The 17762-nt window shown below is 38.7% G+C and overlaps 1 protein-coding gene across 1 annotated transcript in view; it reads left to right on the plus strand.

Annotated features, from left to right (window-relative positions):
• LOC107036122 (neuroligin-4, X-linked) overlaps nt 1–17762 on the plus strand; it is a 206741-nt gene that overhangs the window by 175404 nt on the left and 13575 nt on the right. The window contains exons 3-5 of the mRNA XM_015253862.1: nt 3830–4027; nt 9643–9758; nt 12438–12670. Of these exons, the coding sequence (XP_015109348.1) occupies nt 3830–4027; nt 9643–9758; nt 12438–12670 (547 nt within the window). The remainder of the gene's footprint in view (nt 1–3829; nt 4028–9642; nt 9759–12437; nt 12671–17762) is intronic.

Here is a 17762-nt window from a genome sequence, read left to right on the forward strand (position 1 = left end):
AAAAAAAACAATAATTGCATTTTTTATTTCAATAACGCATGAGTAAACAGGGATATGAACGCAGATTTAATATAGGCCCATAGAATTACGGGGACCGGCAAGGATTTGGAAAGTCTGAATACAAGTCCTGCTTACACCTAACAAGTGCTGAAATGGGACATAACCAGAGGTAGAAAGGTCTCGGAAGCACTTGGGAAGAGGCTTCCCAAGACCTATCCAGTTCTGAACGGAAAGACCTAAGTAGAACTTGTCAGGTCCAATTATTCGACTCGGGATGATAATGTCGAGTGAAAAGTTGGGCTCGTCAGGACTAAGTAGAACTTGTCAGGTCCAATTATTCGACTCGGGAAATTTGTCCAATTATTATTGGTCGAGATTTCCCTAGTAAGAAATGAATGAAATTCTGCGACATTGAGCCTAAGTGCCTATGCCGATAGCATTGAATGTCGCGCGCCAGCGCCGCCGCGACGTTTTTGCGCTGTGAAAATTCTACTAGGGTTGGGATTCGACGAATGGGCATTTGACTTTCAGCCGACATTTAGCCGTGAGTGGCTCGCCGACACTTGGCATGCCAATTCTATGCCGAGGCTTGACTGACTCAACAGCATCGGCAGTTCGGTCCCGGGTTAATCTGACTATCGCCGCAATGTAATCTCGCACGACGAACCCGCAGCGAGTCGACCGCGAGATTGGATTTCCACTAGGACCTTCCGAGTCACCCTAATTTCCACAAGGATGAAGGTTGCGAGGTGAAAAGCACCATCGACTGCCCCAGCACCCAAGGAAGCCAAATCCAATAGGAAACTCATTACACTCAGCTCTTCCGTTTCGTCACCCTAACCTCATGACATTCCTCACCACCGCCTCCTCTTGCACGTGTCACCGGGATTTGTTTTTTCCCCCCGTGCACTCGAGTGATGCTCCACCGGTCCTCCAATTATTTCCCACCGAATGGCAGTCCCGCTGAGCGATCAAATTAATGTCAATAAAAAAAACCTTTCACGATGGAAAAAAATACGCATCAAACGAATAGATGAATATTCCATGAAAAAACAATGAAACTGGGGAAAAGTGCATTTTTTAAAATTCATGGAAACGAACGAACTACGGAATATTTTCCGGTAGACAAATAATTCACTGCATTTCAGTTGAACCCTCCCCCCGCCCATGACGGTTTTACAGACCCACTGGGAAGTTTCCCACGACGCATGACAAATACAGCGGAAGCCTGCGTGTAGCCAACTGTGACAGCAACTGCCGGAAGTGAAATTTCAAACTTGACATCGAGACCAACTCCATTCTCTCATTGTTTCATTTTCCATTTATCTCGCATCGATGGCTAATAAAGAATGGAGGACGAAAAATAGTGGAGATGTGAGATTTTTTACGGGGGGGGGGGATTGTCAATGTTGTGGAACGCTGGAAATAAATAAGTGAGTTGAGCTTGCGGAAAGTCGTTGGGGTCTTCTTTCATGGGTTTTATAACCCGTCGTCGATATCGCGGACCATTTATCAGAGCATGTCGCGTTGTTTAGAATAAACGGGGAGATATTGAATATATTTTTTCAATGAGAAAAACATCTGTATTCATTTTTATTTTTATGCACGACGAGACAGGTTGGGTAAAAATTACCTAGAACATCGGCCAATACTACACGTATGAAAAAATGCTGCAAGATTTCCTGTCACACAGACAGTCTCTCCAGGAAGAGTGACTTCATAGTTTAATAATCAAGTAATATAGTTCAGTAATATGGTCGTATTTGGTCTCATCGGTCAAATATCTAAATTTGGAATTAGCTTGTTATCTAAAAAATGACATTTCAATATGATCAAATATTTTACTCGCCATCAATCCGAAAAAATTTAGTTATTAAATTTTATAATATTTAAAATTTGTTAAATATAGTTAAAATTTATTGGTTTCGTGGAAGCCAGGTAGATTAAATAAAAGACGTTTTATATGAGCAACTGAAGTTTTATTAAGACGTGTCCTCACTTCGAGATCAGTCGAAGAACTGAATAAAGAATGATGGAGTCCCATAGCAACGACACCATGGTTCTTTCTTTCCAGGCTTAGTCATTTGTTTATATTATTTAATAAACATTCGTTTGCAGTTTCGTTGTAAGACCACACAGACAGTCTCTCCAGGAAGAGTGACCTCATAGTTTAATAATCAAGTAATATAGTTCAGGAATATGGTCGTATTGTTTTTGCTCATTCCAATAAAATTTAAACAATGTAAGGAGATAATCCTTCTTAATATTGTCAAAATCTAATATTATTGGCCATCACTGATCAGTAAGTATTGTGTTTGGAGGTAACAATGGACCACCTGATAAATCTTCTCCCACGAAAATGATTCCTTTGCAAAAGTAATTATTTCTTCTCGGTGCAGCGATAAATACTCAATATAACCTACATGTTTAACAATTTTCTCAGTTACCCTCAACTATCAGATAGTACAATTCAAAGCTGCATCACCTCTTATTTTATTGACAATCAAAATCAACTGATCCCCAATTCGAAATTCGTAAACGAATGAAGTTATAAATAACCAATTCCCCGAAAACCAAAATTCCAGCCTGTTCCACGAGCACTAAAGCAAAAAAAAAATACCCAGGACATTTCCACTCTCGCACGCTTTACGACGGCCGTAAACATTGGTTTGCTATCGATTGACCGATGAGATCTGGCCTTTTGTATGGACAAAAAAATACAAGTGGACCAGGATACCCACGCCGAGCCGTAAAGTAAATTCCGCCGGTTTATTTAAACTCGTGTACATCCAAACTATCCACATTCATGATAACGTCCTGTCCATTGACCCACCCTTTTTCAACGGTTTGTTGTTAGATTTTTTATTCTATTTATTCTTTCTGTTTTCACGTTCGCACGACACGAGTTAAGCCACATTCAACCCCCTGATACGTTCATAAAAAAACAGTGTCCTATTTAACGCATTATTTGCAATTGAAAAAATGTTACGTTTATTTTTAGCCGTTGAAACTTTTCAATCAAACACTGAAAATTTCGGGCTTTATATTATGTTTTGAAGCTATTCGACAATATTTGCAAACCTCGATAATTGACGGTGAATATGTTCCCGATTAAGTTCCTCTGTCTGCACATGACGAAACGAATTTCAATGCTGAATGAAAAATGTTTGCTCAGTGCGTTTGCAGCAAAAATTCTCATATTTGGTCAGCTTTGACGATATCGAAAAATAGAGACGGCTATTTGATTGAAGAGTGATTGCACAAAATTTGACTATTTCATTTCCGAGGGAAAAAAATCCAGGGTTTTTTTATGGGATTACCCGAGGGATGAATTTGGCTTGAGGGCAAAGGAGTAATAATAATTCCATTTTTGCATGGAACTTCCACATTGAGATATCATTTTCCGGCGTATCGATATGTCAGACAACTTATCAACTTCTAACCTATAATAACCTATAATAATCTATAATAACGTCTAAACGAAACGAGAAATGACATTTTCTTGTCTCGTCTCGACATTCAAGAGATATTTTTTCTCATGTCTCGTCTCGTCCCACACGAAAAAAATAACAGGAAAAATAAGGGTCGGAAAGAATAAAAGTCAGGAAATATGAAAGTCAGAAAAATAAGGTTCAGAAAATATACGGGTCAAAGGAAATGAGAGTAAAAAGTAACGGTCAGAAAACATGAACGTGTTGTTTCTAGTCTCATTTCTATCGTTCTCTCGACCAACTTTTTCCATCTCGTCTCGTCTGCTCATTTCTATCTCGAAACGCTGACTATCCGCGAAGAATAAAATTGAACAACTGACGAAAAATTATAATTTCAGGGTTCCTGAACGCCAACACAGATTCGCACTTGCGTTCGCCAGCAAACTACGGTCTGATGGATCAGATCGCCGCGCTGCACTGGGTCCAAGAGAACATCGCGTACTTCGGAGGTGACCCTGGGAATGTCACGTTAATTGGTCATGGGACTGGGGCTGCCTGTGTCAATTTTCTTATGACGAGTCAAGCTGTGCCTGATGGTGAGTCAGTTCATTGAAAAAAAATTTATTCTTGTCCAACAAATTTTTTTCAAACAAGCGAACGCTAAAAAATCCTATACACCATCTCCAGTTGAATTCATGTCTCGAACAAATTTATTTAACATAAATTGTTCCTCAGTGTGGTCTCGAAGCTTACTTCATGTTTAGCAGCTCTTGAGCTCGATGACTGATGTTTCACTGCTCTGCTTCTCGTTTTATACCTTTCTAAAACGTAGTGGGGGAAATGTCGAAGAGTGGGGACGCCGCAGCGCTCCCGGCGGCATTTGTGCACCAATGGCAGTCGGTAACTTTGATTTACCGACCCAGGGGCAACCACAGACAATCATTTTATGCAGAAACGTTACTGAATAAAATGATGAGTGGGAAATCAAGTTTTGTTTGAATTGAAATAAATGCTATTGGTGAGATTATCTTTCTCATCATCTAATTTTCGCTATTTTTACTTCGCCTTTTTGAAAATCTGACGTTAAACCTCTTTTCCTGGGCTCCAGGGTTACTTGTTGTCTTGGTCGAAACTTTTATAGCTCGGGGCCCCTTTTATTGTCTCAAAACCTCTTTCTTTTATTGGCTGACTCGTAATCCGCCATTTATTGGTCTACAAATTGACCGAGGCACGCTTTATGGGCGTCAGTGACAAGAAAATATTGGCAATGGGATTTTTCTCAAACCAAAATGGATGAAGTCATTTGTAAGTCATTGTTTTTTGAGTGATGTAGCTCTCAAAAAGAAATGAAGGAGAAGTAATCGAGAACACAAAGAGAAGATTACCCAATTCCATCCCATATGCCTCATTTATCCGAGATTTCTTCACCAGAAAAACCAAAAAACAATGGAGAACAAAAAACCTCACGAGTTTCACAGGGCTGGTGCATTTTTTCCTATATTTATAAAGTTAGCCCGAGGAATAATTAACGCCAGGTCACGTTGGCTCTCCTGGGTGGAATCAGGACGTTAGAAAGGCTGTGAGAAAAGTGGTAAAATGGTTGTAGCTAAAAGAAGGGGTAAAATTGACCACGAGAATATCCGAGATTGGAGTACCTGATTTAGATGCTATGGTACTGGGGCGAAAATGAGCTTGAGAACGGCGGAAGAAAAAACGGAGAAACCCGCAGGAAAAAAAGAGAAGTGGTTGTCGAGGGAAATGGAGGCAAGGGAAAATAAAGTGGTAAAAATATATGAAGGAGGAGAATGATGATAAAAAAAATGTTGAATGGTGCACCACGAAAGCTGTCAACACTCGCACGGAAAAAAGTATACTTTGAGACATATATTTTTTTGACGTTTTCCCATCCGGGTGTTTTCACTGGCGAGGCTTTTGGGAGAGGTGATGATAAAGAATAAATGAGAAAACAAAATTTCGAGCAAAAATTGTGACTCCAATAAGACTACTTACTCCCTGAAAAACTCCCCCTCCGAGTTTTATTGTTGTTCATCCCAGTGCGCAACTTCCGGCGTCTCCCCAGCATGTCTCGGAAGTGAAGAAACAGGGAAGAACGATCTCGGGATCTCTCACTTTACCCTTTACTAACAACACACCTCTGTTTCCCCTTTCACCGTTTTCCCTTCACGAAGGTTTTTCTGTCCTCAAGTTGTCGTTGGCCCGGGGGTTATCGTCGACCGGAGAAAATCGATGGACAAAAGTGCTAAAGCGTTTCCGTTGAATGTTGAATCTGGGGAAGAAATAGAGAAATGAGAGAGAGAAAGAGCACGCGGAAATTGCTTTCAGTCTTTATTTTTCCTTCACTGTTGGTTTTCGTTGGGAATAAGGTCATTGGGTAAGTGTGAAACTTCACTCATCGATCGAAAACGAGATGGTTGTGGTATCATACAGCTGTCATCACGAACTGTGAAATGACCCCAGTAAGATTAACGTGTCTAGGTAACTCCACCATCTTGGAATATTCAACCGTCAACTTCAAACATCGACAGTGCTCATCTCTCGAATCTCAGATCCACTATAGTTTAAATGGGGTTAGTAGTTGAGATAGATCAAGAGTGTCAAGGGGTAGTTGAGACGATAATTCCTTGGGTAGTTCTCAAGGGAAACGTGACTAGATGTGGCTTCGGGTCAAGCGATTTCCTCGGGTGTAATTTATAGTCCACCAACACCAGCATGAGACTATTACTCCTCTGGCTCCTATCACTGGCCTCAGTGTATTTTCGGGTATATACACCCTAGGACGCAAGCTTGCTTCCTCATCCCTTCACTCCCTTTATTCCTCATCTTGTATTGCAACGAAACCCTAATATGTTGGTGGCCACAGACGGGTATCCATGAGCGAGCACGAATACGAGGGCAGAATCATTTGTCCTGTGTCGAACATAATCGTGTGAGGCGAGAAGACTTGTGGCTTGAGTTTAAATTCAAGGGGAGGATAGTTTAGACCATCCAGGTATCGTGTGAATTAACTTCACTCAGAGAAGATGAACGTGAGGGTGGAAAGATTATCGTGATGATGAACTGACTGGTCCATTTCGTTTGATGATATCTTCTAATTCAAAGGTTACGGTTCTGGAGCTACGTCGAAAAGGCTGAATCCCACCGTGTGGAAAACGCATTCGCAGTCGAAGGGATTGCACCCCAACCCAGCTATCAAATCATAGAAGATCCATGGAATACTGTAGCTTTGGAAACGTTCCCTTCACGTCGCAGAACAATTGCAAAGGCCTTATTGTCGAAACACTTGCAATATTGATCACGTTGGTTGGTGGAAAGTTAGGTACATTCACTTGAAGTTATGTCTTGACCGAAGTTGATATTCAGAGACTGCGCATACTGTGAATTGGCGTCACGTCAAACTTCAATAATGCTGAAGTCACAGAATCTATGGATGTTTGGAGTGTAAAACGACTGAACTGCTCGCTTCTTGTTGTCAACTAATGCTCTCAGACGAGATCATTATCTTTTCAGTGAAATGCTCAGTACAGATGAGGCGATTTGATTGTCCGGAATCTTCAAATAACAACAAGTCAACCGTCTAAAGTGAAGTCTTAGAATTCGTTGGTGGCCAAATTTTCAAATGGCTTTCGTTTGTCAATCGTTTCTATCAACTAATCCTCTCAGAAAATATCGTCACCTCATCAACAACATTTTATATTGAGGATCAGAATTCATTTGATGAGATTTTCCACCAAGCACAAGTCAATCCTCCACCAACGCCTTCGAAATACCCTTACGCCACTTCCATAAGCCAAAAAGGTTCGAATCCTCCGGCCAAATCATCAAACCCTCAACGAAAATCCAAACCCCTCGCAAATAGCCAGATTTACATGCATCTTGCTTGACTTACACACCATTGTTATGACAAAACCGTACAAACTTTTCGTTTACTCGTTGTTCAATCCTCAGAACCTGTGGATGTTTGAAGTTAAGAAAGGCTGAACTTCCCGGTTCCTGTTATCAACTAATACTCTCAGACGAGATCATTATTTTTTCAGTGAAATGCTCAATAAAGATGACATGATTTAATTGGGTGGAATCTTCAAATAACCACAAAGCAACCGTCTGAAGTGAAGTCCTGGAATTGTTGATGGCCAAATTTCCAAACGGCTTTCGCTTCTCAGTCGTTTCTGTGACTTAATCCTCGCAGAAAGCATCGTTACCTCATCAATAACATTGTTGTTCAAGATCAGATCATCATTCGATGAGATATTCAACCAACCACAAGTCAATCCTTCACCAGTCCTCTCGAAATACCCTTCCACCACTTCCAAAAGCCAAAAAGATTCGAATGCTCCAGCCAAATCACCAAGCCCTCAACGAAAATGCAAATCCCTCCCAAATAGCCAGATTTACATGCCCCTTGCTTGAATTACACACCATTGTTGTGACAAAACCGTGCAAACGTTTCGGTTACTCGTTATATTCAACTTTGATGACCTCCGACTCTCCATCCGCCTAGCCATTGAACAACGATGAAATTGCCCGCAATGCAAATGCTAGCTGCGGTATAGATCGTTCCTAATACTGATTCTGTTTGGCTTTAGAGCAGGGCGGAGGGCGAGGGGGTTCAATACCATCACGGCAACACGACGGTGAGACAGTGGGGGGTGGAGGTACATCGTACAGGAGGTGGGTGTGTTACGAAAGGGGGTTTCAGGCTGTTGATCGTCAGTTGGTGCTGTATCGGAAGGACGAGGTAGTCACGTCGAAACGTAATACTCGAATGGGGAATTAATCTCTATCGGACCATGACAAATATCCAATTTCTGAATGTGTTTGAATGCCTCCTTGATGACGAATGAAGACTGAGGATAATTGAAGGAGAGGGATTGAGCGTTTATATTGTTGGTAGTTGTGATTAATTGATTGAAGATCAGAAGCTGATTGTCGATAGATGCGGCAGTCCGGGAAATTTCGATTTCCAGAGATTCGTTTGTGTTGCATAGAGAGGGAAATTGCTCTCTGCAGACAACAGCATGATGTGTCGACGTGAGAAAGATATCAAAAATGTCTGATCCTTCTGTTTGAATGCTTCTTGGATGGCGAACGAAGAGCTGATTATCAATAGTCCTATGCCTTCGAAAAATTTCAGTCTCCAGAAATCCTTTGTGCTACATAGAGACCAAAATTACTTCCTACCCACAACAGCATAATTGTCCAAAGGAAAATTAAGACTCCGTTAATGTCAGAATGAGGTCAGTGAAAGAATTGAATGAGTAATCTCGCCGTCAAAAAATTACGTCATTCCACCATTCTTTGCCAGCACAATGGGGTGACCCAAGAGGTATTCCACCAAAACTTGAGTTTATGTGAGCGATGGAGGAAACGTGTTGAGTGGCAACAAGAAAGAGGCGGTAATTGTACTGGTCTCGGTAAAATCTCCAGCCGTTGTTACCTCACACACACCACGATGTACCCCACAATTTCCAACAACGTCGTCGTTTTCAACTCCTTGTCGTCTTAATTATTCCAAATGGCTGGGAGTTCAAGCCTGCTCACTGTGCGACGCGGCGTTCAATCAACCGCGAAGATCTCCGCAGGCCTCACACCTGTTCGTTGGATTTTAGTGGTGCCCTGGAGGCTATCAAGGATATTCTTTGAAATGTTAAACTGGGTTTTTGATGTTTTAAAGACGATTTTTCTTTTTCTTTTGCAAGGCAACCTGTCTGAAATATTCTTCCACTACTTCCACAAGGCAAAAAGGTCACAGTCCTTCAGCCAAATCACCAAACCCTGAACAAACATGCACATTCCTTTCAAATAACTAGATTTACATGCACCTCGTTTGTATTATTGTCACAAAACCCTTGTTGTGACACATCCTCAGAACCTATGGATGTTTGAAGTTGACAGATGTCTGAATTTCTCGCTTCTTGTTCTAAACCAATGCTCTGAGATAACATCATCATATTTTCAGTGAAATCATCGATGAAGATGAGGCAATTTGAGCAGCTGAAATCTTCAAATCACCACAATTCAACCGTCTGAAGTGAAGTCTTAGAATCTGTTGATAGCCAAATTTCCAACAAGCTCTCGCTTGTTAGTCATGTCGATCAACTAACTGGTGCTCTGGAGGCTATAAAGAATATTCTTTGACACGTTAAACTGGGTTTTTGATGTTTTAACGACGATTTTTCCTTCTTTTTTGCAGGCCTATTGTTTCATCGGGGGATTCTCATGTCGGGAAGTGCACTCTCCCCTTGGGCACTCGTCAGAGGAGCTGCGGATTATGCTATGCAGGTTGCTAAGCATCTCAACTGCTCATCGGTGAGTTATTGAAGATTTTCAGAGGAATTTAATCATCTGACATCCATTCCATTACATTCATCCAATCCACTGAATGACTCATAATCATTTTTCACCGTGAAATCGCTGTAATCGGACCCGTAATCCTGTGTAATCGATTACCCCCTCGCCACTTACTCAACCAAACGTGCGAACGGGAAATCGCTTTCCCTAATTCGTCTCGAAATTACCCGACACCCCATCAAATTCAAATTAAACCGAATTATCTCGAGATTTTACTCAACGAATCTCGTCGCGCATCAATATTTCATCAGCCAGCGGGGGTCGTACCGCACCCCCGTAGGTGTGAAGTATCTAAATTCACGAAAACGAACTCGATTGAAATGGCGAAGAATCAATCTGGAATAACGATTGAATGACGCGATTAGTTGGATGTCGAAACGCTCGTGTCAACGCCCAACGAAGTGTGGAACAGACGAGAGAATTACTTTGTTTTTAACCCAATCAGCCTGTTGTTTGAATTTTTCAAAGCCATTTCGTTTCAAACCTCTCTGTCGTGAAATAAAACAAGAGGAATAATGAATAGATGAACAAATGGAATCGAGCGTTTTTACACAAAAATGTATGTAATTTACACATGGTACATACATAAAAAATTCAAGATAATGCAGACAGCGTCATTCTATCATTTGATTTGTGCAATAATTTCCAAAAAAAAATCAACACAATTAATTAAAAAAGAAATATGATTCAATAAAAAAATAATGTGCTACATGAAGACAAAAGCTTTCCCTACAATTTTTTTGTAATATGAACAAACGTTGAATCAAAATAAAAACTGCAGTAGTTAACAATGAATCATGGCACCTCACGACATCGCGGGGTGTGGGCGGAGGGGAATAATGAAGGGTTGTATCGCGAATATCACGGCGTCGCGATAACGATAGAGATGTTTCTGGTATTCTACGGGAATACGCACAGATATGCAGAGGATTGATTTCTCCCCCCGTTTGCCATTCATCGGATTTTCGCGGTACTCATGAGGGATGAGGACGCAAGAGGGAATTGTGGTGGGCGAAGAAGCGAGGGGGAAATGGAGAGGCAATAGTGAAAAAGGGAGTTGAATTGCAGGGGTAGCAGCAGAGTGCATACGAACGATCTCCAACTGGCGCTTAGCTTATTCAGCTCGCATTTTCGTGTTGCTGGTGAATTGGATGCCTCAATCGATACACATATATTTCAATCTTCATTCATACTGAATTGAGAATCATATATTATGGGTTACAATTTTACCAGGGGGTGTACAAAAAATTGTTTGGGCTCTCTTTAAGCCACACTGTCTCCGGAAATTGACTTCAATTGTTAAATTTCATGGAAATTGAAAAGAAAATAAGACCCATTTTGCCCCCCTAGCTTTAGAAATATTGGAGAAATCAATTTGATAGAATTCAATTGAATTTTTTTCACGTCCAGTGAAATTAATTCAATGAATCAGTAAACAAATTATTTTTTTAATGTAAACGAATGTGTCCCCGATCCAAATAAAGAATATTAGTATGTAATGATATTTTATTTGAATTAAATAAATTATTTGTTTCATGAAATGAAATTTTTTTATTGAAATTGGTGAAGAACTTTCGAATAAAAAATGTTATTTGATTAAAATACATGAGCTCTCTAGTTCTAATTATCAATCTTATCAGTTATAAAATGTATTCCATTAATCATCTCTGAGTTTATTGAGCCAGCGCATTTAGAAAGCCATTTGAGATGTTTGTCTTGAGAAAACAACAATTTCGGGGGAAAAAACACATTCATAATTGACAATAAATCAAAGCATTTCAAGACAATCCTGAAATCAATTGCGTAGACTTAAAAATTCGTTTCTCCTCATCCAGGGAAATTAATTTAATGGATCATCAAGTAAATTATTTTTCAAATGTAAACAAATGATTTCTCTAGTTCTAATAATCAATCTCATCAATTATAAAATATATTCCATTAATCATCATTCACTTTATCGTGCCAGCGCATTTAAAAAGCTATTTGACATGTTTGTCTTGAGAAAACAAAAATTTCGTGGAAAGAAAACACATTCACAGTTGACCATAAATCAAAGCACCTCAAGACAACACTGAAATCAATCGTGTATATAGAATTGAAAATTTCTTCTCATCCAGAGAAATTACTTTAATGAATTATCAAATAAATTATTTCTTAAATGTGAACAAATGTGTCGAAGCAAAGACAATTAAATCCTTCATTTGAATTCAATAAATTTGTTATTCCACCGAATGAAAACATTTTTATTGAAATAAATACATGAGTTTGTTAATTTACAGTGAAAACCCTATTGAAATGAATGAAAAAATTCAAAATAAAGAATGCAATTCGATTAAAATCCCAAATAAAACAAAATGATCAAAAAACATGATTCCTTTGGTTCAAATAATCAATCTCATCAATTACAAAATGCATTCCATTAATCATCTCTATATATCCCCTATAAATTTGCTTAATGCACTCACTTTATCGTGCCAGTGCATTTAAAAAGCTATTTGGGATGTTTTTCTCCCTCCCCGTAAATTCTTCGCAGGGAATCCCCGGGTGGTTTAAAGCTAAATCCGATGCAAACTACCGGAGTAATCTCATATCTCAGACGTTTTCATTCTCCATGGGATTTTATTTCTCTGCCCACAGGTTGCCCACGATCCCCAGTCATTGCTGCGATGCCTGAGAGATGTATCATTGGAGAGTATAATGTCAGTGCCAGTCAAGGGTCTGGCATTTGCACCGGCATTCGGACCGAGTATAGATGGTGTTGTCATTGACCCTGGGGATCCGGAAGATCAGGATTATACGCTACAAGTTGATACTATTAATACACTCAATAATATATTGCTCAGGAAGGATGTCATAGCGAAACTATCGAGGTGAGGAGTCATTGATCTTTCTATTGCATGTGTCATTATTTGTATTTATTAAAGCGAACGCGCGCGCTAATCTATGACTTCAGTTACTTGCGAGAAACTTTGTTTTCTTCATTCAAATTTCAAATGTATTAAATTTCCTATACTCATAAATGCATTAAAAAAAGGAATGGGTAATGAAACATTAATGAATAGTTTTGAATGTTTTATCAAATTCTTTTCATATATTGACATTGAAATTGAGTTGTTCATGTGTGTTAAAATTTGATTTTTTGTCAATTGATTTTGCACGAGTTCATTAACATCCAACGAAAATACTGTTGAAATGACCCGAACAATTTCAAATGAAGATTCATATTCAACATTTCTATGAGGTTGACTCAAGCATTCATGATTATTCTGTCAATAGACACGGGAATGTATGAACAGACGACACCAATTAAACCCGTTGATGAACATGTTCAAAATCATATATTATAATGCCAGACGAGTCGAATAGAGTCTCTCCCCGGTACCATTGTCTCGGCATTCGATGTGTTGATTGACGTGTAAATTACACTAGCTCGGTTTATAACAGCATGATAGTTTATCCTCGTTAATTAAGTCGTTAAGATCGAGTGGTGCGGGGTCTGTTGATGGATAAACACGTGGGAGTTTACGGGAGAAGGAGATTGGAGAATTCAAGTGGTAGAGGTGGCTTTTAGTCAGACGAACCGAGTAAAAAGGTGGTGAAATCACGGAGAAGTGTTGAAAGGAAATTGATGGAAGAAAAACAACCGGTGAATTGAAAATTAACTAACTATTTGCTGTCGTTTACTTCTTGGTGATGGCTTTCAGAGAAATTGATGCGAAATTAGTTCTGTTGGGAAATTATATGTTCCCCTGAAGAGTTCTTTTGTCGTATTGAATTAATTTACGGGTAGAGAAAAAAGAATTTTTCCACCTAAACATGATAATTTTCGTAGTAGTAATTGTTCTCATGAGACGTTTCAGTAGCGAAGTGGTAAAACGGTTTAAAGTAGCTCCCGCCTTCCGGTAAATTCAAAAATTATTGAAAACTGCAAAAAATTGCAGAAGACTCGATTAGATTCCGAATTCTATTTTTTTTCTCAATTTAATTATCGTTTTGGTTTTTCAAAGAAGAAATGTTTAAAAATCAGGATTTAACCCAGTGTCTTATGTGAAAATCAACATTTCCATTGTAATCAAAGATTAAAATTTGATTTTTTTTTTCATTAGATGTGAAAAAATCAAATTTTTTTTGATACCTCATAAAAAATTATCCACTATTTTGCAAACAATTTGCACTATTTTGCAAACAATTTGTATTATTCATTTATAAGAGGGAAATGTCAATATATTGCAAAATTAACTATCGGCCAGTTTTCAATGAATATCTCGAATTCTAAGAGAGGTAGCAAAATTTTTGTCAAAACATTTTCTGTAGAGCGAAGCAAGGGCTACAAAAAAGGTCATAACAAAAATTTGATTATCTCCCTTAGATTCGCAGATATTTCTCCAAGACTCAGCTATATGAATAAAACAATTAATTTTATCTTCAAACAATAACAACACAAAAAGAAAAATCGAACTAAAAATCAAATGGACGCTGAAACCCATATTTTGTATCCTGGAAATTCAATCCTGCTATTGCATAATTGCCTGATATTCCTTCACTTCTAAAATAAACCATTCCGATAAAACCACGAGCTAAAAACAACACCCCATATTATTTTTCATTATTTGCATGAAAATAATTCTGATATTAAACTAAGAGATGCAAAAAAAAACAGGAAGTGGAAGCAACATTCAGTGATAACAAATCAAAATAAAGATGAAAAACCTATGAAAATAAAAATAATCCAAAAGCAAAAATTGAAAAAGAGAAATATCCCCGGAACTGTTACGACCGAACAGCGGATGGAAACTAACTGCCGTCATTTGCCCGGAGAAACAAAAACCGAAATATTGTCATAGGCCGTAACCATCTCACCCGAGTGTTCTCCCCCCATTATATATATATATTTTTTTCACCATCCCCAAGGGTTGTTCCGCCGGTTAATGCCAAAGCCTCGACAAAAGTATCTGGAAGTATCTCGCGTTGGTTGTCGTAAAAGTTAATAAGCCCCATTACCAGAATGGTTAGAGTGCGGGTAGGGGCGAAGAGACACAGAAATGGAGAGAGTGGAAAATGTCTCTTGTGCAGCCGGAGTAAACGGAACTGAAATTAGCCGCACAGAGCAACGACTACTGAATATCCCGGGCTGTGTGGCCAAATACTCTCGGGTGGTGGTTGAAAAAAAAGTACACTCAAAAGGGATAAAAATAGTTGACTAGAATGAGTGCCTTTGATTCTTTGATGATGAACGAGATTCCTGGATTAAATGTTATTGAATTCCGAGGAATGAATATGAATGACTTGGATTCAATAACGTTTTATCCTTATCTGGCCCTTATGACTCTTTCTACGACCTTTGTTTGACCCTCATGGCCCTTATATATTTATCCAGTGAAATTTGACCCTTATCTGATCCTTATGGTTCTTTCTATGACCTTTATGTGAACCTCATGACCCTTTTGCGGCCCTTATGGGTCTTCCTATGACCTTTATTTGACCCTCATGGCCCTTACGAACCCATAATTGTGTGTATTCAATGACATTGAACCCTTATCTGACTCTTATGACTCTTTTTTAACGCTTTATTTAACCCTTATGGCCTTCATGAGCTCTTAATGACATTTACTCAATGACATCCGACTCTTAGATCTCTTTTTATTACTCTCACTTGACCCTCATGACCTTTATAAGCCCTTAAATATATTTATCGAATGAGTTTTTACCCTTATCTGATCCTTATGGTTCTTTCTATGACCTTTATGTGAACCTCATGACCCTTTTGCGGCCCTTATGGGTCTTCCTATGACCTTTATTTGACCCTCATGGCCCTTACGAACCCATAATTGTGTGTATTCAATGACATTGAACCCTTATCTGACTCTTATGACTCTTTTTTAACGCTTTATTTAACCCTTATGGCCTTCATGAGCTCTTAATGACATTTACTCAATGACATCCGACTCTTAGATCTCTTTTTATTACTCTCACTTGACCCTCATGACCTTTATAAGCCCTTAAATATATTTATCCAATGAGTTTTGACCCTTATCCAATCCTTATGGGTCTTTCTGTGACCTTTATATGAATCTCATGACCCTTATGCGGCCCTTAGCGGTCTTCCTATGACCTTTATTTTACCCGCATGGCCCTTACAAACTCTCAATTATGTTTATTCAATGACGTTTGACCCTTATGACCTACATAAGCTTTTAATGTCATTTAGTCAATGGCATCTGACCCTTATATCTCTCTTTATTACTTTCATTTGACCCTCTTGGCCCTTACGACTCTTATGACCCTCCTATGACCTTTATCACTAACTGTAATCAATTAAATCATTCATAATTATGCTATCACTAGATTCGAATGTAATTAACCCCTGGATAATACGAATTTGTAATATGAGAAAAATAGAAATTCATCAGAAAACTATGAGATGAGTTTTTTTTATTAGTATGAAATGAGTTGAAAGTGAGAAATGAATAGAAGACCGTTCGATTGGAATTAAATTTTAATCTTTGAATACCAACATCAAGCCTTGATATGGGGATCGAGCCGAAAATTTATTCATTCATCTGATGCTTCATTCGCGTTTCTGAAAATTGAGAATGAAAAAGTCAAGAGCGGAATTTTAGATCAGAGCTGAGATGAGATTTTTTCGGGGGTTCTCGTATCAGATTAAGACGGAAAATTGGATAAATTACCATTTTTTCGTTGATGAGATGAAATTTCATGAGAGGTCTTCAAATTCATGGAACACACGCCCATAATGAAGAGTTCAAACATCTAATTTTGATTGTAATTACGATAAAAAAAAGTAAATAGAGGACAACGGGATTTTTAAAAAGACTCTTAATTCAATGTTAAAAAAAGTACTTAAATAAATTGACTGGAATAAATCAAAAATTTATCTTCCGAAACAAAATGAAATTTATTTATCGTTGGATAAATAAATTGCAACACAAAAAAACCCCTAACCAAAATAATTAATAAAACTCAACAGGATAATAAAACTCAAGTCAATGAAAAAGCAATTAAATAAATTGAATTGAATAAATCAAAAAGGAAATTTCCCGAAATCGTTAGATAAATAAATATCAAACTAAAAAAATCCGTAACCAAAATAATAAGTAAAGTGCAACAGGATTAAAAAGCAACTTTCAATTAAATAATGAAAAATTAATAAAATAAATTGAATTGAATAGATAAAAAATTGAATTCCCCAAAATTGTTAGATAAATAAACAATCAAAGTAAAAAAAATCCCACCTAAAATAAACCACCAAAATTCTCGATTATCAACCAAAAAATCCACGAACAACCTCCAACCCCCGACTATTCTCCCCCAATTCTAGCTCCAAAAATCGTAGAAATATCCCTCTTCATGTTTTGATAAACAAACTGACTGTAAATATTACAGAATGGATGCTGAGGCCGGGGAATGAATTATTTCCCCCAGGAAAAAGCGGGATAAAGGGCCTCAGCGAAATAACGAGATGTACGTCACACACTGGCTGGCGCGCCGAGAGATGAGTTATTTTCAACGGTTTTGCGGTCAAAAAATTTAACGCCAGCGTGAACATTTTTTCCTCTCCCCCTCACCCCTTCCCCTCTCCACCCTCCGCCCCCATTGGTCCCCCCGGGGAATTCAGCCAGCCGCACCGGCTAGATCGGAACTATGCGCACGAAAAAAAAATATTCAAAACTTCTCTTTCACATTTTTTTTTCACCTGTCGTTTGAGCGACTCTAGCCTATTTCACGCAATAGCGGAAACATGGTGCTGAATAGGTGAAAACCAAACGAGAATCTCGTTATGCGGCTAAACAGGGCGTATTAACTAACCACAGGGTTTTCAACGCAGTCTCGGAGTGAGAAAAAAAACTCGGGGGTGAAAAAAAATATATAACGCAGAGGGAGAGAGAGTGCACACGTGGAAAAAAGGGAGGTGGGTGAAGCGGCGAGGGGAGAGGGGGGGGG

The sequence above is a fragment of the Diachasma alloeum genome, unplaced genomic scaffold, assembly GCF_001412515.2.
Source record: "Diachasma alloeum isolate Michigan unplaced genomic scaffold, Dall2.0 Dall_scaffold_00206, whole genome shotgun sequence".
NCBI lineage: Eukaryota > Metazoa > Arthropoda > Insecta > Hymenoptera > Braconidae > Diachasma > Diachasma alloeum.